The 27,152-nt window shown below is 34.8% G+C and overlaps 1 protein-coding gene across 8 annotated transcripts in view; it reads left to right on the forward strand.

Moving 5' to 3' along the window:
- ATP13A3 (ATPase 13A3) overlaps positions 1–27,152 on the forward strand; it is a 93,285-nt gene that overhangs the window by 16,317 nt on the left and 49,816 nt on the right. For 6 of the 8 annotated variants that reach the window (XR_013445987.1, XR_013445985.1, XM_078067844.1 and 3 more), the window contains exons 3-14: positions 10,697–10,795; positions 11,821–11,994; positions 14,365–14,547; positions 14,833–14,903; positions 16,578–16,658; positions 17,839–17,908; positions 19,033–19,167; positions 19,641–19,713; positions 22,840–22,971; positions 24,120–24,299; positions 24,420–24,577; positions 25,313–25,501. Coding sequence is in view for 6 of the 8 variants with exons in the window: in XM_078067844.1 (XP_077923970.1) it covers positions 10,745–10,795; positions 11,821–11,994; positions 14,365–14,547; positions 14,833–14,903; positions 16,578–16,658; positions 17,839–17,908; positions 19,033–19,167; positions 19,641–19,713; positions 22,840–22,971; positions 24,120–24,299; positions 24,420–24,577; positions 25,313–25,501 (1,497 nt within the window). In the remaining 2 variants the exon portion in view is untranslated. Of the gene's footprint in view, positions 1–3,480; positions 3,542–10,696; positions 10,796–11,820; positions 11,995–14,364; positions 14,548–14,832; positions 14,904–16,577; positions 16,659–17,838; positions 17,909–19,032; positions 19,168–19,640; positions 19,714–22,839; positions 22,972–24,119; positions 24,300–24,419; positions 24,578–25,312; positions 25,502–27,152 lie in introns of all 8 variants that reach the window. The other 2 variants (XM_078067836.1, XM_078067838.1) reach the window with 2 other exon arrangements.

Raw genomic sequence — 27,152 nt, forward strand, 5'->3', positions numbered from 1 at the left:
ATTTCAGTGGAGAAGAAATTGAAACCATGACAGGTGAAGGAACATGCAGAATAGTTCATGTTGAATTGTCTTTTAAAAACAAGTTAAAGCTGACTCTTGAGTTGTGTGCTTGTTCTTTTGTGTGTGTGTGTGTGTGTGTGTGTGTGTGTTTGGGGGTAAAGTTGTTTATCTCCTACAGTTCCTAGTATCGTAATGAACATGGCATATATGCTTACTTAACGCTTGTAGATGGATTAATTTTTTTTAGATGGATTAATTTGATTAAATAACTTAGGATTTGCTGCTATTTTATGCTGTGTCAATGGCTACTACTTTTCCTCAGTGGAGCCAAAATGTAGAGGGGATGTAAAAATAAATATAATCACATTGTCGCTTACTAGAAATGTATTTGTTAAGGGGGCCTTCAAAATGACCACTTTATCTTGCCTGGGGTAAAAAAAGACCTAATTAAGACAGATCCAGAGAATCTGGAGAATGGTTTGATAGAGCACCATGAAATGTTTTGCAGGTTCCTACAAGTTTCACACCCAAGGTTGGCCATGCATTGTAAAATTAGAAGTTTATACATATGCTCAGCCTACCTTCTTTCTTTAACTATTTTAAAATATTATTACATGTAGATGGTAAAAAACATTCAGAAAGCACTAAAGTCTCTCCCTTCACTCTCACTCTGCAATACACTGCCACCACTAGTAGCCACTGTCTCCATTTTTTTTGGTTTTTGATTATCTTAGGGGTAGATGCCAGTTTTCTTTCTAGGCCTTTTTGATTCTGCCTGTTTTGAATATTCAGTCTGTAGGACTGGTCTTATCGCAGTGATCCTATCTATTATTTCCTATTGCCTGCTGCAGCACTTTTCATAATAGATGCTAAGAGTTTGAAATCAGTTTAGCAGTTATAACACTTTTGTAACTCTCAGTCCTTGAATATGAAGTTTTGAAAAGTTATATACATGAGGAAGATTTAAGAGGAAATTTAAAAGTTTTAAGATCCAAGTAGCTTCAATAAATGAAAATCTCTGATTCATGTAAGTAGACATTTTAAAAATGCAAACACTTTATTATGTTGTATATAAAAGAATTTTTACACATTTCCATATTTACAGAGCAAAAGTTAAAACATAGATACCGGTTGTCATTTCAGACCTACTTTTTCCCATTTTTACTAATTAAATACTTTGCAATTGATTAATATCTCAAAGCCACTGTTTTGCCTAATGATGACACTCTTACCACATGGAGGTTTCTCTGAATAAAAGAGGGTTGATTTGTTAAATAGTGTATTTAGTAAAAGTGATAAAAACGTATATAAATAAGTACGCTGTAGTGTGGGCTAAGTTGAGCTCTTAATGTTTCTAATATTGATCCTAAGACAGATAATTACATTATTTTTCCTAATTATAACTTATTTTGTTTTAGCTATCGCATTGTTTTGTAACATACAAAAAAGTGTAATTATACAAAGACTGCACTTTACAAATGTAAATAGTCTTGGTTTGGTGTATATTGGATACAATGGTCTTCCTTAAGCCTAAACACAGAAACAAAAGCATGTATTATAAGAGAAAGTTCAAGATGGGAAGTGATAAAATGGGTATTCACTAGAGCTTTGTTAAAATTTAGCTGGTATCCTTGTAAAATTTCCATGTATTCATTAAATTATATTATGTCATTCTTATTGTTAGGAGCTGACTTGAAGTGTTAAGTTTTGCCCTCATAAAGAGTTGTGACAGTTTGGTTTCTGTAGTTAGGAGATTTGAGTTTTTTAAAAACTTCTTTTACACAAATATCTGTATAGCTATTAAAATTGAGATTGTTCATTGAGTAGATTAAGGATTTTAGATGTATGATGGTACTTTTTATTTCAAAGGGAGAACTTGCTTTTTTTTTTTTTTTTTTTTTTAAGATTTTTAAAAATTTATTTGACGGAGAGAGACACGAGAGAGGGAACACAAGCAGGGGGAGTGGGAGAGGGAGAAGCAGGCTTCCGGCTGAGCAGGGAGCCGCATGTGAGGCTGGATCCCATCATGACCTGAGCGTAAGGTAGACGCTTAAGGACTGAGCCACCCAGGCGCCCCGGGAGAACTGCTTTTGAATTGCAGAAGGTTATCTTAGTTGCTGTGGATGCTACAGATTTGACAATGAAATAATATTCAGAGTGCTGGCTGAACTGTTTATACTTCAGGATCTTTAAAAAACCCTTTGCTAAGTGGTCCTTAAAGATGGGTTCGTCAAATTTTTATTTAACACGGGTAGGCATGTTTAAGTCTCAGGAAAAAAATCTAGAACTACAGAGCCAAGGATGATTCATTCTGTTTTTCAACAGGGCAGGGTATCCTAAAAAGTATTCTTCTTTTTTTAAAAGATTTATTTTTATTTATTTCAGAGAGAGAGAAAAAAAAAGAAAGTGCGCGCATGCGTTAGCGAGCAGCGGGGAGGGGCGGGGGTAGAAGGTCTTAAGGCGACTCTGCGCTGAGCGAGCTGGATGTTGGGCTCCATCCCATGACCTTGAGATCAGGACCTGAGCTGAAACCAAGAGTTGGACACTTGACTGCGCCCATCCGCGCACCCCAAAGTGACCCCCAAACCTAATGCAGTTTTAATTTCTAAAACTGCAGAGTATATGTTACAAACTTATAAAAAACATTATTTAAGAATTTCTTTTAGAATAACTTAGTTTTGTGAATTTTGAGTAATACATTTTTAATTTTAGTTTTTTACTTCCATCTCTCTGAACTTGGCAAATACTGAAGTAAAAAACTAAAAATGTGTTATTCAAAATAGCTTTCCTTGAAGTTTTACTCGAGTTTTGTGAAATTACCAACTTTGTAATTCTGGGTACATGTATGGAATATCCTTAAAACCTCCCACACACATACCATTATAAAACTCTTGTTCCAACTAATAAGAAATTCAGGTTTGAAGCAAAGATGGCTTAGAGGTTTGGGGATTTCTGTGCCTGTTGAGGCCAACTCCTCTTGTTTTAGGAAATGAGATATGACTAACTCTTATCCTAGAGCACTACAGATGATTCTTAGTAATTATATAATGTGAAAAAAAATAAGTAAACTTTCAAGAATTCGCATTTGATTTAGTGAGATTTATTCCTGATAGCTTGACTTGGTCTTGTGCTGCTGTTTTTACTCACACAAAAAATCATGTTCATTGTAAATGCAAGGAAGGGTTTGGTTAAGCACAATAGCCTATGAGCTCCTTGCTATTTAGATAACATCAAGGCTGAGGCATGCACTGTGGAATTGGGACTTGAGTGTGCTCACTAGATGTGACTTATTCAGTAGTAGCTCTACCAGTGGCACAAGGGTGTATCTTCTGAGAACCCATTTAAAGTCAGTGAATTTAAAAATCCTAAATTTTAATATCTTAATCATTTTGAAAGCAGTTCAAAAAGAGTCAAAACAATATTTGGCCGAAAATTCTCATCTGAATGGATTTTTATGCTTAGTTTTATTTTTATTAATAGCCAGCTTTTTGAAAGTGCTGCTGATACAGCAATTGGGAAGAATGATGATATAGTGCTTTTGGTAAGAAAAATTTCTTTAATTTGTTTCCTATGATCTAGAAATTGACTTGATTAAAAAACATACACTCCTGCAAGCTATGATAGTTATATTCTGAAAGTTAAATGGATTTTAGAAATTTGATATTAATGCTTCAAATGTTCTAATTAGATATATGGTAGAATAGCTTAATATGTGTTTTTATCTTTAATAGGCAATATAATTTAAAATGTTTATAGATTTTTATCCTTATAGAAATATTAGAGATTTTCTATTATGTACAAGTTTTTAAAATTTAAATATACATTTATAATATATATTTATTTTAAATGTAAGCTGTTGGAATTACTGTCTCATTGGATTTTATTAAAAGCTTATGTGAAAGTCTTGGTGAAGTCTTGATAATTTCCTGTGTGGTATAGTATGCTTAAAGAGAATAATAACTTGATGGTTTTTAGAGCAACTTTTTATTTAAATTATTTAAATTATTTTTAATGCCTCAACTTTGGTAAAATTTGGTAAGACAATAATTTGCCTTAAAAAGTAAGCTAAATTTTAGAGCAATAACACTTATAAAAAGAGTAATGAGATAAAATGGTCAAGAATTGAATTTATAAGAGTATGAAAAATAGATTGTTATAGGCAATGTATAAGCTTCTTTAAAAATTACTGCAGTATTTTTTTGCTGTGGTCACTTTTTAACTCTGGTAGATGAGTTCATAATATAGCTGTGTTAGACCGAGGTGAGCTCTGTCAAGATCTATTTGGGGAAAAGGTTTTAAATAGTTGTAAGTACATGAAGTTAATGAACACATTGAATATTAATGATAATTTTTCTAAAATTATAAAAACATGCTTATTCATCTAATACATTCTTCATTGAAAAATTAGGATTTACAAAAGTGGGGAAGTACATCTCTATTTCTAGGCAATGGATAAAAGACAAAAGTGAAGAAGAGTGAGAGTCAAAACTCAGCAGTAAGGGACTATGGATAATGCCTGGTATATGATAGTTGGGTCAGTGGATTTGGGATTTATAGAGGCAGAGTTCTCAAGATTTATGGACTTTGGTGCCAGTAATGAATATCTTCTGAAAATGTTTTTCTATCTAAAATCTTCAGATGGGTGACTTTTATTTAAAAACATTTTCTATTACAATTTTTACATGTTAAAAAACAGTAGGAAGATTAGTATAACGAACTCTCATGTACCTACTACACTCAGCTTTTAACTCAGCTGTGGCAGTTACTAACTTGTGGCTATCCCATGACTGATAAAGATAGAGGTTTTTTAATTTTTAAATTTTTTTATTTGGAAGTAAGTTCAAACCTGCAGAAAAGTTGATGTATTGGTGTAAAGTGTTCATTAAGTTCCTTGATTATACTTCTGATATCTGCAGAATCTGTAGTAATGTCTCCTCTCTTATTCCTGATATTGGTAATCTGTGCCTTCCCTCCCCCCCGACTTTGAGTCTGACTAGAAATAATCACTTTTGTTGATCTCAAAAAAAAAACAGCCTTTGGTTTCATTGATTTTACTCCATTTTACTGTTTTTTATTTTATTGATTTCTACTGTGAATTTCTCTTTGGGGCTTACTGTGGGTGTAATTTGCTGTTCTTTTTCCACTTTCTTAAGGTTGATGCTGAGGTCACGATTTTAGGCATTTCTTCTCTTCAGATTTTGGAATTTAGTGCTATAAATAATTTCTAAATACTGTTTTAGCTGCATCCCACAAATTTTGATATATCTTCATTTTTTATTCAGTTCAGAATATTTCATAATTTCCCTGTTGATTTCTGACTCACGGATTTTTTTAGAAGTGTATTTTGTTTCCAGATATTAAGGCTTTTCTACTTATCTTTTTGTTACTGGTTTCTAATTTAATTCCATTGTTTTTAGAACTTAACTTTATATGACTTGAATCTGTTTTATGTCCCGGAATGTGGTCTTTCTTGGTAAATGTTCTGTGCACATGTTAAAAGAATGTATATTTTGCTGCAGTTGAGTAGAGTGTTCTGTAAATATCAATTGGGACCAATTTGATTGATAATGTTCAGATCTTCTATGTCCTTTGTGTATTTTGAAGATCTGTTAAATATAGACATGTGTAGGATTATTGTTTTATGTCTATCAGTTTACCCCTTTGTCTTTATGAAATGACTTTATCCCTGGTAATATTCTTTTTTTTTTAAATCCCTGGTAATATTCTTTGCTTTGAAATCTATTTTGCCTGATATTAGTACAGTTATTCCAGCTTTAATTTGAATAGTACTTGCATGGTATATTTTGTTTTAACATTTAGCCTACTGTGCCTTTATTTTAGGTTGCATTTCTTATAGGCAACATATAATTGTAGCTTTGCCTTTTTTTTTTAAGATTTTATTTATTTATTATTTTAGAGAGAGAGCAGAGGGGGGCAAAGGGCAAGGGAGAGAATCTCAAGCAGACTCCCTAATGAGCATGGAGCCCAAAGCAGGGCTGAATCTTATGACCTTGAGATCATGGCCTGAGCTGAAATCAAGAGTCAGACACTTAACCAACTTGAGCCACCCAGGTGCCCCTGCAGCCTTGCTTTTGAAAAATAAAACCACAATCTCTGCCCTTTAATTACTGTTTAGACCGTTTATATTTAATGTGATTATTGATATTGTTAGATTTAAATCAGCCATCTTGCTATTTGTTTTCTCTTTGTCTAATCTCTAGTTTCCATTTTCCTCCTTTTTTTTCCCGCCTGTTACATCAGTTTAGTATTTTTTGTGGTTCCATTTAATCATCTTTGTTGATTTTTTTTTAGTTGTGACTCTGTTTTATTTGAATGGTTACTTTAGAGTTAATAGTGTACATCTCTAACTTACTAAAGTTTACCTGCAAGTAATACTAAACTCATTCACGTATAGTATAAGAACCTTAAAAGAGTATAGTTCCATTTCTTCCTGCTGTTTGTACTATTGTTACGTATATTTACCCACATATATACCATGTCTGATGCTTTTCATTCCTTTGTGGAGATCCATATTTCCATTTCCATTTTTCTACCTGAGGACTTCCTTTAACTTTTTTTTTTTTAATGGTGTAGGTTTGCTCATGATGATTTTTTTCAGGTTTTGTGTCTAAAAAAGTCTTTATTTCACCTTTGATTTTGGAAGATATTTTTGCTGGGTATAGAATTCTCTGAATATTTTTTTCTCAGTACTTCAAAGATGTTGCTCAGCTGTTCTCACCTGCATTATTTTTAGCAAGAAATCTGATGTCATTCTTATCTATCTTCGTTTGTATATGTAACACATCATTTTCCTCTGGATCCTTTTAAGATATTTTTCATCACTCCTTTTTTTTTTTTTTTTTTGAAAGATTTTATTTATTTGACAGAGAGAGCACAAGCAGGGGGAACTGCAGGCAGAGGGAGAGGGAGAAGCAGGCTCGCTGCTGAGCAGAGAGCCCAGCGTGGAACTCCATCCCAGGAGTCTGGGATCATGACCTGAGCCAAAGGCAGATGCGTAACCGATTGAGCCACCTAGGCGCCCCTCATCACTGCTTTTGAGCAGTTTGATAATGACATGCCTTGGTGTAATTTTTCATTGTTCATTTGCTTAGTATTGGATGCTTTGGATCTGTAGGCTTATAGTTTTTCATCTTATTTGGAAAAATTTTGGCCATTATATCATCACATATTTTTGGTCCTTCCTACCTTACACGTATATTAGGGTGCTTGAAGTTGTCTCATGGTGTACTGATGTTGTTATGTGCTTTTCTCCCCCTAGTCTTTTTTTCTGTTCATTTTTCATTTTGAATATTTCTATTATTTTGTCTTCAGGTTCATTAATTTTTCTTCTGCCATATTTAATCTGCTGTTAATCTCGTCTAGTAAATTTTTCGTCTCAGATACTGTACTTTTATAGTCAAGTTGGGTTTTTTTTATATCTTTCATGTCTGTACTTAATGTGTTCAGTCGTTCCTCTTGCGTTTTGAACATATGGACTACAGTTACAACAGCTGTTTTTTTTTTTTTTTTTTTTAAGATTTTATTTATTTATTTGAGAGAGAATGAGAGAGAGAGCACATGAGAGTGGGTAGGGTCAGAGGGAGAAGCAGACTCCCTGCTGAGCAGGGAGCCCGATGCGGGACTTGATCCTGGGACTCCAGGATCATGACCTGAGCCGAAGGCAGTCGCTTAACCAACTGAGCCACCCAGGCGCCCCAGAACAGCTGTTTTAATGTCCTTGTTTACCAGTTGTATTATTTGTGTCAGTTTTTGGTCTTTTTCTACTGATTAATTTTTCTCATTATGGGTTTTCTTTGCATACCTTTTAAGTTTTAATTGGATGTCAGATATTGTTCCTTAAGTGGGACTAGATATTTTGTGTTCTTATAAATTCCTTGAGCTTTATTTTGTGAAGCTGTTATTTGGGAACAATTTATTATTTCATTTTTTTTTTTTTTTTTTTTAAGATTTTATTTATTGGGACGCCTGGGTGGCTCAGTTGGTTAAGCATCTGCCTTCGGCTCAGGTCATGATCCCAGGGTCCGAGGATTGAGTCCCGCATCGGTCTCCTTGCTCAGCAGGGAGCCTGCTTCTCCCTCTGCCCTCCCACTCCCCCTGGTTGTGCTTCCCGCCCTCTGACAAATTAATAAAATCTTAAAAAAAAAAAAAAGATTTTATTTATTTGAGAGGAGAGAGAGCACACATTCTGGGGGAGAGGCAAAAGGAGAGCGAAAAGCAGATCCCCCATGGAGCAGGGAGCCCGACATAGGGCTGGATCCCAGAACCCTGGGATCATGACCTGAGCCAGAGGCAGCTGCTTAACCTACTGAGCCACCCAGGCACCCCTATTATTTCATGTCTTAAGAGTTTTGTTAGGTAGGACCAGAGTAGCTTTTAGTTTAGGGCTAATTTGATCCCACTACTGAAGCAACACCCCTCTGAGTGCTCTTCCTGAATCCTTGTGATTAATGAGGTTTTCCACTGTGGGTTAGTAGGAACAGGCATTCTTCTCAGCTCTGTGTAAGCCCTGATGAGTTTTTCCTCTTAATCCTTTTGGTTGGTGCTTTCTCTGGCCTTCAATAGTTTCCTCACATACGTGCGCCGATCAGTACTCAGCTGAAGACTTGAGGGGGACCATCTTGGATATTTTCGGTGTTCTTTCTCTGTACAGATCTCTTTACTGATAATCTGCCTTGCAGACCTGCCTACTTTGGTGTCTCCCCAGACTCAGTCAACAATAGCTGATCTTTTCTGCAGGGAAAGAGGTTGGGCTTGCTCATTCTCCCAGTAGTCTATAGCAGTAGGTTATGGCCCTTGAGAATAACTGACACCTCAAGTCATACTGATTTGATGAATCAGGCTTACCATGGTGGAATGACTCCAGTAATATGCTTCATAGCTGTAATACTACCCTAGACTGAGAAGCAATTTTTACTAAATTCCTCACAGGGTTTTGTATGATGATGTGGCTTGTTTTGGAGATGTTGGACCAGATACCTCTAAGACTTCATTTCCAAGATGGCGTGTGTGTGTGTGATATGTTACATATATTATTAATATATGTAATATATGTAACATAACTTTCATATTACACACACACATATGTATATGTAATCAAAGTTTTGTGTTTTATTTCTGTAGAAATGCCACTCAGCCCTGACCCCCATCTCCAGGGCTACCAGAAGGTACAGAAGCTTTGAGTGCTGGTGCAGGAAGCATCAGTATTTTTTACTGGTCATTTTGTTGATGATATAAATCAAGAGATTTCAGTACTCTTATATATGGATTTGTTTAAATTCTGCAATTGGTTTTACTTGGCTATTTAACTCATTTCATGTAAACATTAAATAACTATGGCTGTCTTAGCACAAAATCTTCCTTACTTCATTTATTCAACAACTACTTTCTGAGTGTCTGTCATGTGTCAGACATGTGCTACACACTGGATAGACAAGTAGAAGGATGGCTGGCATCTGGAATGAGAGAGGTATAATATTCCCACTGTGTTCTGCAGAGATCAGCCTAGCCTACAGCAGTGGTTATTTGGTCTCAGACATTTTTATATTCTTGAAAATTATTGTGACCTCTGAAGAGCTTTTGTTTATGTGAGTTATATCTGTTGATACCATATTAATTAAAACTGATATATCTTTAAGCATATTAACTCAGTATTAATAAACCATAACAGTAATAAGCTTATTACAGATTAAATAATACTTTTCTGAAAAATATCTATTTTCCAAAAACAACAAAGATCACAAGGAAACTGACATTGTTTTATATTTTGCAAATCTCTTTAATGTGTGGCTGAATGTCTAATATTTGAAGCTAGTATCTTTTTAAAAAGATTTTATTTATTTATTTGAGAGAGAGAGACAGAGTGAGTGAGAGAGTGCACAAGCCAGGGTGGGGAGAGGCAGAGGGAAAAGCAGACTCCCTGCTGAGCAGGGAGCCTGATGTGGGGCTTGATCCCAGGACCCTGGGATCGTGACCTGAGCTGAAGGTAGACGCTTAACGAACTGAGTCACCCAGGTGCCCCTCCAGTCTCCTTTTTTAATACAGGAAAAAAATTTGTCAATGAGCTCAATGAATTTTCTCCTAGACAAGCATCATGGGTAGTCAAACAATTAGAAGATTGCTTAGTGGACTTGGAATCAGAATGGGGGAGTGATCTCTAATAAGGGTACACCTGCTTTAGGAATTGACTCTTGGCCAGGGATTACCATTCATGTAAAAGGTGCTCAGTAAATATCTGTTGGATGATTAATTTAATAATTATGGAGAGGTTTTGGGGTTGGTTTCACTGCTGGTGCTTTACCTTTTCACTATCCTTCAAGGAATAAATTGAGTTGTGTGAAGCACTTTTACCTCAAGATGGTTAAACTAGATTTGTTATCTGAGTCTGGGGAATGAAAAGGGAAGATTATGTAGTAGTTTCTCGCAGAACTTAAATTGTTTTGTACCAAGGCTATTGCTAGTATAAGTTAATTGATGAAATATGCCAGGTTTTGTGATAGTATGTGTCAGAAGAACTAGCACACTATTGAAAGTGTAATTAAAACCAGTCAGCACTTTAGTGAGTACTTAAATATCAGTTAAACTTTGATACACATATCACAACAAAGTCTTACAGTATGAAGTTACATAGTCTACTAAAATACAACAGAATTCCCTAATTGTTCTTCTTTCCCCTCAGTTGTCTTCAGCTGTTCTGAAGCACAAGACCTATCAAACCACTGTAGATATGGACAAAGAAGAAAGGAAGACTATCAACCAGGGTCAAGAAGATGAAATGGTAGCCGGTTTTTATAACTTATTTGTCAAGTGTGAAGAATTTATCTTTGTAATTTATTATTCCAGGGAAGTAGAAAAGTACACGAAACAACAACAAAACACTAAATCAATGTGCTTTCCTCATCCCAACTGCATTTTTTAATTGGGATTATGTAACATCTCTATTTGTTGGTTTTAGTATAATTCCTGTTTGACTATGAACTGTAATACTTAGAGGAGAGTAGTATACTTTATTTGATAATTTAAGAAGTTAATTTAGCTAATGTTTTAAATATAATCCCAAATGTAAGATTTCTAATTTTGATTTATAAAAAATGTTTAAAAGCTTAATAAAAAAAACAACTTTTCAGCTCTTTGTGTGTAGAAGGGGGGAGATAAGGTTGTCAGGTATAATATAAGACACCCCATTAAATATGAATTTCAGATAATCAAGGAATAAATTTTTTTATATAAGCATGTCCCCAAATATAGCATAGGGCAAGCAAAATTAATTTTTTATGGAAATTTAAATTTAGGCCCTCTGCATTTTCATTTGCTAAATTTGGCGACCCTTGTTGGTTTATGGGGGGGGCAGTAAACTGAAACAATTGAAATAATTGGCCTCAAGAAGTCAAATTGATCAGTCACAGTGGTATTGAGACAATTAGCTAATCATTCGGGAGAAAAAGTTAAAACTTACTTCGTCTAAATGCAGTGTTATATTATGGCTTATGTCCTGGAACAGAAATAAGACAGTGGAAAAACTAGTGAAATTCTAATAGAGACTAGGTTTAGTTAATAGTAATGTACCAGTGTCAATCTCTTGATTTTGACAAATGTACCAAGTTAGCAGGGTAAACCAGAGGAAGGGTATACAGAGAACTTTCTGCAAATCTAAAATCATTCCAAACTTAAAAGTTTATTTAAAAAAAAAAGCCTACCTTTTATATGATAAGACTGTTAATACTTATCGGGAAAACAAAAAATTTTGGCAGTTACCTCTCCTATCATTTGATATTCAATTGTGTGATCACCATGTCCATGCAGGAGATTTATGGCTATAATTTGTGTCGCTGGAAGCTTGCCATAGTTTCTCTAGGAGTGGTTTGCACTGGTGGCTTTCTCCTCCTCCTCCTCTACTGGATGCCCGAATGGCGGGTGAAGGCGACCTGTATTAGAGCTGCAATTAGAGACTGTGAAGTGGTGCTGCTGAGGACTACTGTAAGTCCTTGTATTTACTGGGAGCTGATTATTCAAAAAGTAATATAATGCTTTTGTGTGTACTTGGTTCAAAATAATATATGAGGAGAATATCACTGATGGATATAATCAGTAATACTAATCCTAAAAGCATTTGTGTTCTAAGTGATAGTGATTAGAATATAAAAGAATCCTAACGATGATTGTATCAACCCCTTCCTTTTATAATTCTTGATGCACTGAGAGATTAGATGCTTGTCTGTCAAGGTCACCAGCAAGTTTGAGGACTGTATCAGATCTGTTACTCACTAGACCAGCTGCCTTTCTACTATGTGATGTTGCTGCTTCCCTGTTTTGTTTTTTTTTTTTTTATCTTAATTGGAAGCATTTTATCAGAGGCTTTAAATTTTTTTCCCCCTTTTTTTTAAAGAAATTGTTTTTTATTGAGGTATGATTGGCATATGACATTATATTAATTTCAGGTATACAACATAATGATTCAATATTTGTGTAGATTGCAAAATAATCACCACAATAACTGCAGTTAACATCTGTTACCATACACAGTTAACAGAAATTTTTTTTTCATGTGATGAGAACTTTTAAGATCTATTCTCTTAGCAACTTTCAAATACACCCTACAGTATTGTTAACTATAGTCACCATGCTGTATGTTAGATCCCCAGGAAGTTTATATCTTTTGACCTTTACCCATTTCACCCTCCCTCAACCCTTACCTCTGGCAACCACTTAATCTGTTGTCTGTATCTATGAGTTCGTTTTGGGTTTTTTTTGTTGCATATATATTTTAATTGAAGTAGAGTTGACATAAAATATTAGTTTCAGGTAGACAACATAATGACTTGACATTTATATATATTATGAAATGCTCACCACAGTAAGTGTAGTGACCATCTGTCACCATTCAAAGTTATTATATTACTATATTCCCTGTGCTGTACTCTTCATCCCCATGACCTAATTCTGTTATGCTGGAAGTTTGTACCTTTTTTTCCCTTTCACCTATTTCACCCATTCCTCCTTCCCCCTCCCTTTTGACAACTACCAGTTTGTTTTCTGTATTTATGAGTCTATTTCTGTTTCTGTTTCTTTTGTTTTTGGTATTTGTTTTGGTTTTTGTTTTGTAGTATTTGTCTTTTTCCTTTTGACTTATTTCACTTAGCATAATACCATCTAGGTCCATCCAGTTGTCCCAAATGGCAAGATTTTATTCTTTTTTTTTTTTTTTTTTAAGAGTTTTTATTTATTTGAGAGAGAGAGAAAGAGAGAGAGCGAGCGAGCACATGAGAGGGAGGAGGGTCAGAGGGAGAAGCAGACTCCCTGCTGAGCAGGGAGCCTGATGCGGGACTCAGTCCTGGGACTCCAGGATCATGACCCGAGCCAAAGGCAGTCGCTTAACCAACTGAGCCACCCAGGCGCCCCAAGATATTATTCTTTTTCGTGAATGAGTGGTATTCCATTGTAAATATATATACCACATCTTCTTTATCTATGTATCAGTGGGCACTTAGCTTGCTTCCCTATCTTCTTGGCTCTTGTAAATAATGCTGCAGTAAACATAGGGGTGCATATATCTTTCTCAATTTGTGTTTTTGCTTTCTTTGGGTGAATACCTGCAAGTGGATTACTGGGTCTCAGTATTTCTATTTTTAATTTTTTGAGGAACCTCCATATTGTTTTCCTTAGTGGCTGCACCAGTTTCCATTCCTACCAACAGTGTACCAGGGTTCTCTTTTCTCCACACCTTTACCAACACTAGTTATTTCTTGTCTTTTTTGATACTAGCCATTCTGACTGATGCAAGGTGATACCTCACTCACGGTGGTTTTGATTTGCATTTCCCTGATGATTCATGGTATTGAGCATCTTTTGTCACTTGGCCATCTTTATGTCTTCTTTGGGAACAGGTCTAGTCCATCCTCTGCCCATTTTTTAATTGGGTTTTTGTTGTTGTTACTGAATTAATATGAATTCTTTATATATTCTAGATATTAGCCCCTTATCAGATATATCTTTTGCATGTATCTTCTCCCATTCAATAGGTTGCCTTTTCATTGTGCTGATGGTTTCCTCAGAGGCTTTAATTTCTAGTCTCAGTATGTTGATGGTTAAATTAAGAAATTACTCATGATCTTGCATGGGATATTGTATTAGTGAAGTATGTCATAAAATGGTGAGCAATGGAAAGCATTTATACATCTTCATGTATAGAATTTATACATCTTCATGAAATGGTTTAACATTTAGTGAGTAGGAAGTGATGCTTTCTCAGAGACAAATCAATAATATGTAAAGAATGGGAATTAAAAATGTATATAGGCAGTTATGCAATATACATAATTAACTTTTTATCCCTTTCTCTCTTGTAAGGATGAATTCAGAATGTGGTTTTGTGCAAAAATTCGCTTTCTTTCTCTGGAAACTCACCCATTTTTGAACCCCAAATCTGTGACTAATAAAGTTTCAAATGGCCATGCTGTTCATCTAACTGAAAATTTGGCTGAAGAGAATAGGCATGAAATGAGTAAATATTCACAGACTCAACCACAGCAGGTATTGTGATCTTAATGTCAAAGTTTCTTTGAAAACCAGAATTGTTACATTTTATGCCATCATAGCGATAATTTTGTGCATGCAGTTATTTTTGTTTGGGATAAATTCATATACATATAAAATATTTATTACTATATAAAACACACTTTAGGTACACTAGAAGAAACAGATTGCATTTGTAGTGATCACTTTAATTTTAATAGATAGTAGATTTGTGTTAGTAAACTTAATCATAAACAAGTGATGATAATGCTTTTTGATGTAACATTTATGTGTGTTCTACAGGTCCGTTATTTCACCCACCACAGTGTAAAATACTTCTGGAATGATACCCTTCACAATTTTGATTTTTTAAAGTAAGTATTTTTCTTTTGTTTGGATTATATTATGAATGTCTTGAAAATGTTCTAGATAAAAAAGAATTCATTGTAGTGTTACATGAAATCAGAGGTATTTATTGCGTAACTTTTATTCACTTATTAACAGCTCTCTAGTGTTACTTGAATACTTATTAACCATTTTAAGATAAATCCTACTTGTAACTTGTACCTTGGCAAAATTTACATTAAAGTTTGAAACAGTATGATTCTCCAAATCCACTCTGAGTCTGAGTTCTTTTCTTTTTGTGGGTTCATCTCAAAGTGAATTTCAAGTACACTTTATAGCCTGTCAGAATATCTGAATTCTCATTTCCCAACTTGCTGACAGTTCCATCTATTTATCCTTGAGGGATGGAGTAATAGACAAATAGAAATTTAACTTTACTATGTGGATTAAGATTCAGACATTGTCAAATGTGTTAAGCCTTAAGTAGGACAAATTGGAGGAATCCCTTAAACTTTATTTTTTGTGGAGGCTTCAAGTTATGTAAGTACTAGATTAATTAGGATTCTATTTTTATTGCTATTGTTAAAGTGATTATTATAAACACTAAGTATCATTACTTGAATGCTGAAGGAATTCTTAATATTAGCAATACAAAGAGAATCACCTTATGAACATTTAAAATATTCATGCCTGGATTTTTTTCCTCAGACACTAAAGAATTGGAATATTCTGGAATAGCCCTGGGCATTTCTCCATGCCTAGTTCTGAAGACCATTCCTAATTAAGTACTGTTGCCTTATAGAACACTGCCAGTGACCTGCCATTTTGTTTTTTAAAAAAAGACTTGGAGCTGATCCTTGCTGCTTTTGGAGAAGTTACCAACTAAAGTGGGAAAAAAATGTCAAACCTATTTGCCATGTGGTGTTTGCCAACTGTAGAAACTTACAGAATTTAAACTTATCCCAATGACAGCTGTTAATTATGGAGCTTAGTTTTTCTAACTGAAAAAAGTAGAAAAGGATTGGAGTTCAGTGATGTACAAGACTCTCTTTAGAGTTCTATGACCAGTATCTCAGTTAAAATAAGCATAATTAAGACATTTTGGGGGGAAAAGTAGATCTGTTGGTTGAATCCAGTTAGAATTGTTACAGATTTTAGGCAATGCTTGTGACTCATAAATTCTGTACTTCTCTCCTAGGTTTGTATTAGAACAGGGACAGATTTAGATTGATGCTTTTGTAGAAAGAAAAATCAATGAATAGCATTTCTTAGCATGAAGCTTAAAAAATTGAAGAGGGAAAACTATATAGATAAAAAGTAAAAAAAAAATTTTATTTTTAGTTTGGAATTCTCAAGTTAGTCATACTTTAGTTTTATTAGTTTAATTATTAGCTCTTACAGCTTTGGTACAGACTTAAAGGATAATAATATTATTATGTAAACTTGAGTATTTAGAGCCATCTTATCATGTGGTAGATACATTGGATAATTTAGAATTTGGCACATTTGAGACTTAGAACTTCCATTATTGTTTATCTTAGGAATTTGAGATTTAAAAATTCTCATTCATTATCTCAGTTTTTGTTAAGGGTTTCTATTTGTAAGGAAGTCACGCTTTAAAATCAGGAATATAGAAAAATGAGGCATTAAGACATTTGGATATTTTAAACTTTGTTTAAAGTAAAAACTTTGGATTTATTTAGGGGACTGGATGAAGGTGTTTCTTGTACGTCAATTTATGAAAAGCATAGTGCAGGACTGACAAAGGGGATGCATGCCTACAGGTAATTTTTATCCAACTAAAGTTAGATCTGTTATCAAAATTCCTAAATAAAGTAGTATATATAGTCCACCCTTTTACCATATAGTTGTACATATTAACAGGTATTTATTATAGACATAGTAGTTGACAACTTACTGATGTTTTATTTGGGTAAGACTGTCTCTTAGTTTAAGAATTATGAAAATGTTAAAGCTGGAATTTTGAAGTTGATATCCCTGAAAATACACCATATTTCATCAATTCTAAGGTGCACATTTTCCCACATTTTAACATATTTAAAGGAGGGATGTGTCATATTGGGTGGAGTGTTATCCTTTACTTGAGAGCATTTTTATCTTGATGGCATATAAAATAATGAGTGTCTTACAATTGATAGCATCTTAGATTTTCTGAAATGTATTGGGAATTGTAAGCATGAGCTACAAATTTACCACAATGAGTATTTGTAAATTGGAATGCATAGTCTTTTTTATCATGTTATTCTTTGCTATAGTATAATATGCTACCAGTGTGTTGCATATTTTGAGAATAAATGTCATTTTCAAATTAAATGGGCAGTTTTTTAATACTCCTGTAGCATGTTTTTTCAACAGGTTAGGATATTAAAAAATTAATTCGTTCAGACTTATATGTCATAAAAGGCAAGAATTACTCATTACTCTTTCATATTGAAAGTACTACCAGGAGTTTAAGTTGGAAGGATTTAAACAAGTTTTTGAAAGCATTTTTTTAAAAAGTCAAATGTACAGTTGTTTTTGAAATAAATATTCTTAGTGTCGTATTCTCATTAGAAAAATAGTACAGGACCCCTCAAATATATTTTAGTCTCTTGCAAAAATTAATTGCAGTTCAAAATTTTTTATTCCTGCTGTGTTCAAGGGTGAAAAAGAAAGCGTTTGCAGACATGGTTATTATAGACTAGTGGGAAAGATACTTGTCACACAAAGAGATATGAGGCAGAAAGAAACAACAGTGTAGTTATACAGTATTGACTACTTTGATTTAAATACTGTAGGTAGAGAATTGAATTGTAGAAGACAAGTATGTAGAAACATGAATGTTTAAGTTCCAGATTTAAGAGCAATCTGTGGTTTGAACCTTATCTAATGAAATGCCATCCCTAAATTATACTGTTATTATATAATATAATGTAACACTATTATTATGTTTTCCTGTTATAGAAAATTGCTTTATGGAGTAAATGAAATTACTGTGAAAGTGCCTTCTGTTTTTAAGCTTTTAATTAAGGAGGTAAGACAACATTTGTGATCAATTGAGCTGTCAATTTGAAAAGAGCCATGATTTAAGTGATAAGATATTCTTGGTTTTCCTTTTCTTAGTTTCTGCCTCACTCTTTTTTTTTTTTTTAAATTGAAATGTAAAGGTAGTAACTCTGGTAGAGAAATAATTTGGGGGCTTAAATTACCTTTTTATTAATTACCTTATTATTTGTTTTGCTTTTCTTGTCTGTAAATTTTTTTTTACTCTCAGTATGTTGCACATGTAAATCTTGCCCTATCTTACAGATGTATACACCTGTCTTTTCTCTTTTCTTTAGTTTTTAAACAGTTTATCATATTTATTCTTAGAAAGTCTAGTTTTCATCAGTAACTATCTTTGATCATTAGAAAACCTTTCTGCTGCTCCTTTATCTTTAAAATTGGAGTAAGTCCTTTCAAATTATCTTGTTTAATTTTGAAGTAAAATGGGACTATATATGTGAAAATGCTTTGAAAAGCATACAAGCATCAAGTTTAAGACATTTGGGGGAAGTTATTGAAATTGATAGAATACTATGAAATTTGGCTAAACAAAGTCCATTGCCAGGATTCCCTTATCTCTTTTTCTCGTTTAGGTTTTAATCCTTAATTATTTCCATAGAGAATGCAAAACAGTGTAACTTATTATCTCATATTTGTCTTCCCTGTAGACTCCAGTGAACCTTTGACTTATAGGAAAATTGGTATTTGGAGTTCATAATAAGTAAACATTTGTTCCATTTAATTAAGAATTTTATATCCTTTAGTAGCCCAGTAATTATTGGAAGTAAATGTACTTTATTGCTAAAGCAGAATGAAGAACAGTTAAGTACACACATTTTAGCTATTTCTAGCTGAGTCTATATTGGGTTTAGTATGTAACTAAATGGATGCAAATAATTTAAATCAAGCTTATTTAGCCAAATTCTGGTAGGTTAGTGGTAAAAAAGTACTATGCTAACATCTTGCCCTACTGTTTTGGTAGTACATGTTGCCCTAGGGTCCTACAGATAAGCTACAGAGCTTATTCTCTAAATATCTTGTTGTTTATTTCTTAAATGAAAAGGTGGAACATCTGTATGGTTGTAAATTTGACTTAAAAATCTTGTTTTTTAGGTTCTCAACCCATTTTACATTTTCCAGCTGTTCAGTGTTGTACTGTGGAGCACTGACGAATACTATTATTATGCTCTAGCCATTGTGATTATGTCTATAGTGTCAATTGTAAGCTCTCTGTATTCCATTAGGAAGGTAAGTCCAATTTATTATGGCTTTCACAACTGTGTATTTTGTAGTAGCAGAGTGTAAAGTGTGTAGAATAGTACTTGGTACAAAGTAATACTCAATATAGTTATTCTTTTGGGTTATATGCATATGTATTCCTTTCCCTCTCTTTTTGAGGTGGGGGAAGGTGGATGCTTTTTAGAGTTAAAATACCACTTGACTGCTTAGAGGCCATAGGGATCTGTAGGTGCTTATCACAAACTGGAATACTGGAGGGTTTATTTTACTGTTTTCAGGACTGTCATTAAAGTGCTTCTTATTTTGTCTTGAGCTAATCATTGAATAATCTTTGAATCTTTGTCTTGGCATTTTTAATGGCAGAGTAATATGCATTTACCATATTAACTTACCTTATTTTATGGCACCCTTGCTTTTTAATGTCTTGAAGAGTGGGTTTATCTTAGCTAGTTTTTACATTTTTTTTTTTTTTTCTATTTCAGCAATATATTATGTTGCATGACATGGTGGCAGCTCACAGTACTGTGAGAGTTTCGGTTTGCAGAGTGAATGAAGGTAAGTACTTAAGGTAACTCTTGGAAAAATAAACCAAATAAGATACCCATTAAGCACTAATAATGAAAGCAAGACTAATATATTATACATATACATTCATTTTTTTTTAAAGATTTTATTTATTTGAGAGCGTGTGTGCATGCATGAGTTGGGGGAGGGGCAGAGGAAGAGGGAAGGAGACTCGCTGAGCGGGCAGCCCCATGTGGGGCTGGATCCCAGGATCCCGAGATAATGACTTGAGCCAAAGTCATACGCAACTGACTGAGCCACCCAGGCGCCCTTGCACCCTTATACATTCATTTTTTAAGAAGTAAAAATAAGTGTTTGGATTGTACTACATTCTGAGATTGTATCTGATTCATTCCTGTAAAATGGTATTTTTATTTCTTACTATGTGACAGGTACTGTGGTTGGCTCTGGAGATGGAGTGGTTACAAGATGGACACAGTGCTTGTCATCATTGAACTTCAGTCTAGTTAGAAAGGCATAGTAACAAAGTGTGACAAATGCTATGATTAGGAGAGGTCAGGGAATTTAGATAATAGAGCTCATTTACTGTAGGTGTCAGAGATGGCTTCTTGGAGAAAGTATTTTTAAGTGGTTGAATTAGTCAGATAAGAGGTAGGTGAGGGGGCGGTGAGAGAGGGAGAGAAGAGGGTTTTAAGTGCCCAGTCTTCTGGAAATGAGAGGGAGCTTGGTCATTGTAATAACTGAAAGGAATTCAGTGTGCCAGGCGCAGCAACTAGATGATGGACAGCCGTCTAAGGCATGTTAAGGAATTTGACCTCATTCCAAAAGGCAATGGAAAGCCATTGAAGGGTTTTTAAACAGGGGAGTGATCTGATGTTTGCCTTTTTGCAAAAATCATTCTGGCTGTTGTGTTCAGATGGGTTTAGAGGAGATTAATGTTGAAGGCATGAAATGGATCAAGGTGAAGGTTGTAGAGATGGAGAGAAATGAGATGGGGCTGAAAGATACTTAAATGTGGGCATTGAACAGGATTTAATCATTGGATGTGGGGTGATAGAGCAGTGTCAGGCCTGAGGGATGGGCATCGGTGCCATTTAATTAAATAAGCAACGCTGGAGGAGAAGCAGTATTGTAGGAAAGGATAATGTTTTGGACATGTTAGTTTGTCTGGTGTGGTATTGAAGAGGTGTAAAGGACATAAAGGAGAGACAACACAACAGCATGGGCCTTGGAGGCAATAGCCATTTTGATTGAGAATACCAAATCAGTCTCCATTCTCTTGGCTCAGTACACTACATCCGAGCATAAACACAGTTTGGCCTTGCAGGTGCTTCCTTCCCTGTGCTTCCTGGTCACTTGCTGCTTTAGTTGGGAATATCTCTCTTCTCTATTGGTGCTCATCCTCTTATGATCTGCCGTTGCTGAAGGCACTGGGGATGCCAGGACATTGCATTCAACTCGTGTCTTCCTTACCGCTTTGGTTTTTTTTTTTTTTTTTAAGATTTTATTTATTTATTTGACAGAGCAAGAGAGCACAAGCAGGGGGAACAGTAGAGGGAGAGGGAGAAGCAGGCTCCCCGCCAAGCAGGGAGCCCGATGCGGGGCTTGATCCCAGGACCCTGAGATCATGACCTGAGCTGAAAGCAGACACTTAACCATCTAAGCCACCCAGGCGCCCCTTCCTTACCCCTTTGTAAAGTCTAACAAGTCATTGGTATTTTGTTTCCTGGTATACCTGAGAGGAGTAGACTTTCAAGTGGCATTAAAGTTTTGAAAGAGTCAAGTTTATTTAAAATGAAAAGTATTATGCCTAGTATGTGCTTAGTATCATTTAGAATTCTTTAGAAGTTGTTTCCTCATAGCTTAGTTAAAGGAGAAGAAAGGGAAAGAGTTTTTGTCCTACGGATTAACATCACAAATAATAGTTTTCTCTTTACTTACCAACTACCAGAACTCTTTTCTGAGCATAGTATTAAACCTAAGGGAGGGAACGAATGAGTGTCTAAATGTAAGGTAGTCTCAAAGAAAAACCTCCTTTTGGGAAAATCTTTTTAAAAAGTGTTTAGCTAAATTGTACAAATTTCTAGCTAAATTGTACAAATTTTTAGCTAAATTGTACAAATTTTAGCTCAATGTACAAATTTCTAAGGAAATAATGAACCAGATAAAATATTGCAGTGTATATTTTGTAAATTTATTTAAAATAGATGTAAAATATTAGGACTATCTTAGGAATACTGAGAAGGATTGAAATGTTATGAGTTATAAATAGTGCCAGTGAGAAAAAGGATGGTGTAAAAAATTGCTGTTAAAAAAGAAAATACACTGGGGTGCCTGGGTGGCTCCATTGGTTAAGTGTCTGCCTTTGGCTCAGATCATGATCTCGGGGTCCGGGGATTGAGCCCCGTGTTGGGCTGCCTGCTCGGCAGGGAGCCTGCTTCTCCCTTTCCCTCTGCTCCTCCCCCCACCATTCATGCTCTCTTTCTCAAGTAAGTAAATAAAATAATAATAAAAAAAGAAAATACACTAAAATTTTCAATGCTTTCTCTGTTTCCAAGGAGTTCTAGAAATCTGAGCTTATTTACCTGTTGCAGGGGATCTCATGTGTGGACTTACTGTTTTCTTTTTTTTTTTTTTTTTTTAAAGATTTTATTTATTTATTTGACAGAGAGAGACACAGCGAGAGAGGGAATACAAGCAGGGGAAATGGGAGAGGGAGAAGCGGGATTCCCACGGAGCAGGGAGCCCGATGCGGGGCTCGATCCCAGGACCCTGGGATCATGACCTGAGCCGAAGGCAGACGCTTAACGACTGAGCCACCCAGGCGCCCCGACTTACTGTTTTCTAAGAGGGCTGTTGTACTGAGTATTGAAGTCCAGCCGCCTGTTTGGTCAGAAGGGACTTGGCATCACCTGTGTGTAGTTGGCCCTATCAGGGACAAACTGCCTGACATACTTAAACACCATGCTTTGTTACCCTAAGGCATAATAATCTTATTTGTTTCATTTTCATGTATTGAGATTGTCCTATTTAACTACATTATATTTCTGACTTAGTATTGAGGTCAGGTGACCTTCAGGCAAATCTTTTATTTACTGTATTTTTATTTCAAGTTAGAGAATAGTCAGACTTCTCTTTTTCTTTCTTTAAATCCAGAAATAGAAGAGATCTTTTCTACAGACCTTGTGCCAGGAGATGTTATGGTCATTCCATTGAATGGGACAGTCATGCCTTGTGATGCTGTTCTTATTAATGGTACTTGCATTGTAAATGAAAGCATGTTAACAGGTAAAGTAAATGAGTAAAAATCAGATCAGTTGTTTTTAATGATACTAAGATCTAAGTAGTTACCGATTAAACTATTTAAAAACTATCTTGTATCTATAACTATAAAACTGTATTGCTTATATTTACTCATGAATGTTATGAATGTGATGGATAATGAAGATTTTTTTTTCATTTTGAGGGGACCAAATTCTGCATTATACCCAGTTGTGATACTAAATCATTGTGCTGGTGTTCACTACGTTTTGTGACATACTTCTTTTGACATGAGGAAATATTTTATAGTAAGAGAAGAGGAAATAAGTCCTTTGCCTGCAGAGAATGGCAGCATATTTACTTCCCTATTTGATGTGTAAAAAGTGGGAATAAAGATTTTATACTTTCCTTAAACTGGGGGGAAGTAGACTTTGAAATGACTTCCCTTTGGAAATTCATAATCTGAAGGTAGAGTTTGATACCTTTTTATCACGTTTTCTTTATTTTTTGTCAGAGTCAATCTGGAAAGAAGTGATTGCTATGTTTTTAAACTGTTAAGAGTCTTCTCTTAAAACACAGTCACACAAATATCCCCACATACTTGCCACCTTTGAAACAAGAAATGTGAATGCTACAGAGAATTAAAATTTAATGTTGAAAAGAGTTTGGCCGTTTGTTGTTGAGAGAACTACCATACTACGTATTTTTCTCCACTCCCTTTCCTAGATGCCTTTTCTCTTCCTTCCGTGTGTGTGTGTGCGCGCGCACGCGTGCGTGTGTGTGTGGATAGTGGGGGTTAGGAGTATTTCTTCACATCTCTGTGCTTGAGGTTGTGGAGTACTTTCCAGTTCAGTTTTTGGGGATAAGTGAACAGATGCTGGGGCTGTGGCAGTTACCTGGTCTTTTTATCTGAAACTTGACAAAATCATTTCCAGATTATTACTTTGACTCATAACTCACTTTCAGGACTTATTGTGAGAGACAAGACTTGATATTTTTGGGCAAGGAAGTTCGTAGACAGAAAGCTAATTGAGTAAGCTTTGTTATCCACATATGAGAACTCTTAGTAACTATTGAAATAGTATAATAACATTTAGGTTATTTTAACAATTCAAGGTTTGTGTGTTTGATACTGATTTCTGTGCTTTAATTTATGGTTTGTTTTTTTTTTAAAGGAGAGAGTGTTCCAGTGACAAAGACTAATTTGCCAAATCCTTCAGTGGACATCAAAGGAATGGGAGATGAATTCTATAGTCCAGAAATACATAAACGACACACTTTGTTTTGTGGGACTACTGTAATTCAAACTCGTTTCTACACTGGAGAACTTGTCAAAGCTGTAGTAGTTAGAACAGGTAGAAAACATGTCATCTCTTCTTGCATGGTTTAGCGTATTTGATGCCTACTGAATGTTTAAAAAGAGATTCTGTTTTGGGAGATAATTCTCATTTTCTTCTTTCAATTCTTTTTTTAAGGATTTAGTACTTCCAAAGGACAGCTTGTTCGTTCTATATTGTATCCCAAACCAACTGATTTTAAACTCTACAGAGATGCCTACTTGTTTCTACTGTGTCTTGTGGCAGTGGCTGGTATTGGGTTTATCTACACTATTATCAATAGCATTTTAAATAAGGTATGTAAATGGTAAACATTGAACAGGGTTTGATTCTTAATGATGGCATGTGGCTGCTGAGGGTTTGAAATGTGGCTAATGAGAATGAAGAACTAAACTTTTGATTTAATTTAAATTGACTATATGAAACTAGTAGATGTTATTTTAGAATCAAGTACAGATATAGAACATTTTCATCATAGCAGAAAGTTCTTCGGACCACTCTGGTGTAGGTGGTCTTTTTCTTGTTCTCTTATGACTTAAAAAAGGGAGGGGTGACCACATACTCACCAAAAGCTTATTTTCTCTCTCTCTTTTTTTTAACTTCTGGGATATACAGCATTAAAGTTACTTGTGATTACTTAATTGAAGGAAATTCTAAGAGACCTCGTCAGATTTTCTTTTCCATCCCCTTTAGAGATGGGCATAGTACGGTGCTGATAGTAAGAGTCAATATCTGATAAATGTGTATTGAACTTTGAAGTGTGTAGCGTGTGATGCATGGAGAGCTCTTAAAATGAAAATTTCCTTTAAAAATAGCTTTCATTCCACAGTCCACTGACAATTCACTGAGCCGCCTATTTTGCAGCCTCTAAAGAGAAAAGAATTGTAAATGGTTGATGAATATAACTATATACACCTTTATATATAAAATTGAAAATGGTTTATGGATTCTTCACTAAAGAAATACCCACATTAGATTATAAATATTTGATATGGGGGTGGTCCTGACATTTATTTTTGTGTTAATTGTAGGTAGAAATTGGGGTAATAATTATCGAGTCTCTGGATATCATTACCATTACGGTGCCACCTGCACTGCCTGCTGCGATGACAGCCGGTATTGTGTATGCCCAACGAAGACTGAAAAAAATTGGTATTTTCTGTATCAGTCCCCAAAGGATAAATATCTGTGGACAGCTGAATCTTGTTTGCTTTGACAAGGTTGGTTCAGTGTTGTAATCATTCTCAGAAGTTACTGTCAGAACTTTTAAATACTTAGATTAAGGTTTTCTGTATGTATTCTCTATCAACCAATTTACACTCATTGTTTAGTGTTCTTCTGATATTCCTCTTTTTTCAACTTTCTTGGCACATGCATCATTTTTGTATATTTCTTTTCACTGCTTTTTCTTTTTTTTTTCTTTTTCAATTTTTAATACTTTGGATATTGCTTATTTGCCCACATCTGCAATTTTCTAATCATTCACATCCAGAATTATGCCTTATAGTAGTCTTAAAAACCGTATGATCTTTTGTTTTTAACAGAGTAAGCTCCATACAGATATATTTACTGGAATTGTATTGCTATTACATATATATGTTTAGTTAAAGTTTGCTCTGTGATTTTATTGAATATGTTTCAAAATTATGAAGGTCACTGATTTTACGGTTTTATGTGAAAGTGACAAATTATGTACCTGTGTGAAATATTACTTGCCTCTCACAAAGGGTTTTTCTTTCCTCTGCTGAAATTAGTTTTCTTAAAACTTTTATTTTGAGAATTAAACATTGACGAAGAAACCTCCCATCAAGCTCTTCTTGGTAACTGATATGATAAGTATATGATTTTTGTGCATGTTCATTATTGAAGGAAAAAATGTGAGACATTTGGTTTTTTTTAAAAAGTCATATCCTGGGGCACCTGGTTGACTCAGTCGGTGGAGCATGCGACTCTTGACCTCCAGGTTTGAGTTCGAGCCCCACTTTGGGCATACAGATTACTTAAAAAAAAAACATCCTATCCCATGACTACATTTCATATTTGTTTGTTTGGAAAATTTCACTTACGCCTTTTTGGGGAACATTACTATTAAAATTTTTAAACAGTCGCGAAAGTGGAGAAGATACAAGTATAAAATGCCTTCATTTACCCATTGCCCAGCTTTAACAGTTAATCAGTATGTTGTCAGTCTTACTTCATCTGTCCCCTCATTTTGAAGGTGGCAGCATCAGACATTCTTTCACCCAGTATTATCTCAGTTTTATCTCTAGAAGATGTAAAAAAAAAAAAAATTACTGCAGTACCATTATCTTACCCCACTTAACAAAAGTAATAATTCTTGGTGTTATCTAATACCCAGTTCTCATTCAGATTTCCTTGTCTTTCACAAAAAGTGTCTCAAATTTTACAATTTGTTTTTTCTGTCAGAATCCAAATAAATAATGATTGCATTGGTTATAATTAATCTGTAACAGTTGCTTTTCTTGCCCCTTGTCCTGAATCATCTTATTGAAGAAACCAAGTTGGTTTCTTCAAAACATCCTGGATTTAGCCGATTGCTTCCTCTTGGTGTCATTTAACTTGTTCCTCTTCCCTTTTTGGCTCCCTCTGTCCTAATGTTTCCTTCCTATGTAGGCCTTTATTGATTGATAGGTTGATTGGTGCATTGTTCTGCTTTTTTTCATAATACAAGCACATAAACATACGATTCTACACATATGCTCCCCCTGCCTGTCCAGAGGAACCGTACTGTAAGGAATGTTCTGCACCCTTCCCTAACTTTAGTTATTTCCTGGAGGTTCTTCTTTATCAATATACAGAGATCTTACTAGTTTCCTTTGTTGACAGCTGTATTTTATTTTATTATGTATA

This window comes from Halichoerus grypus, chromosome 1, assembly GCF_964656455.1.
Source record: "Halichoerus grypus chromosome 1, mHalGry1.hap1.1, whole genome shotgun sequence".
Taxonomy (NCBI): Eukaryota; Metazoa; Chordata; class Mammalia; order Carnivora; family Phocidae; genus Halichoerus; species Halichoerus grypus.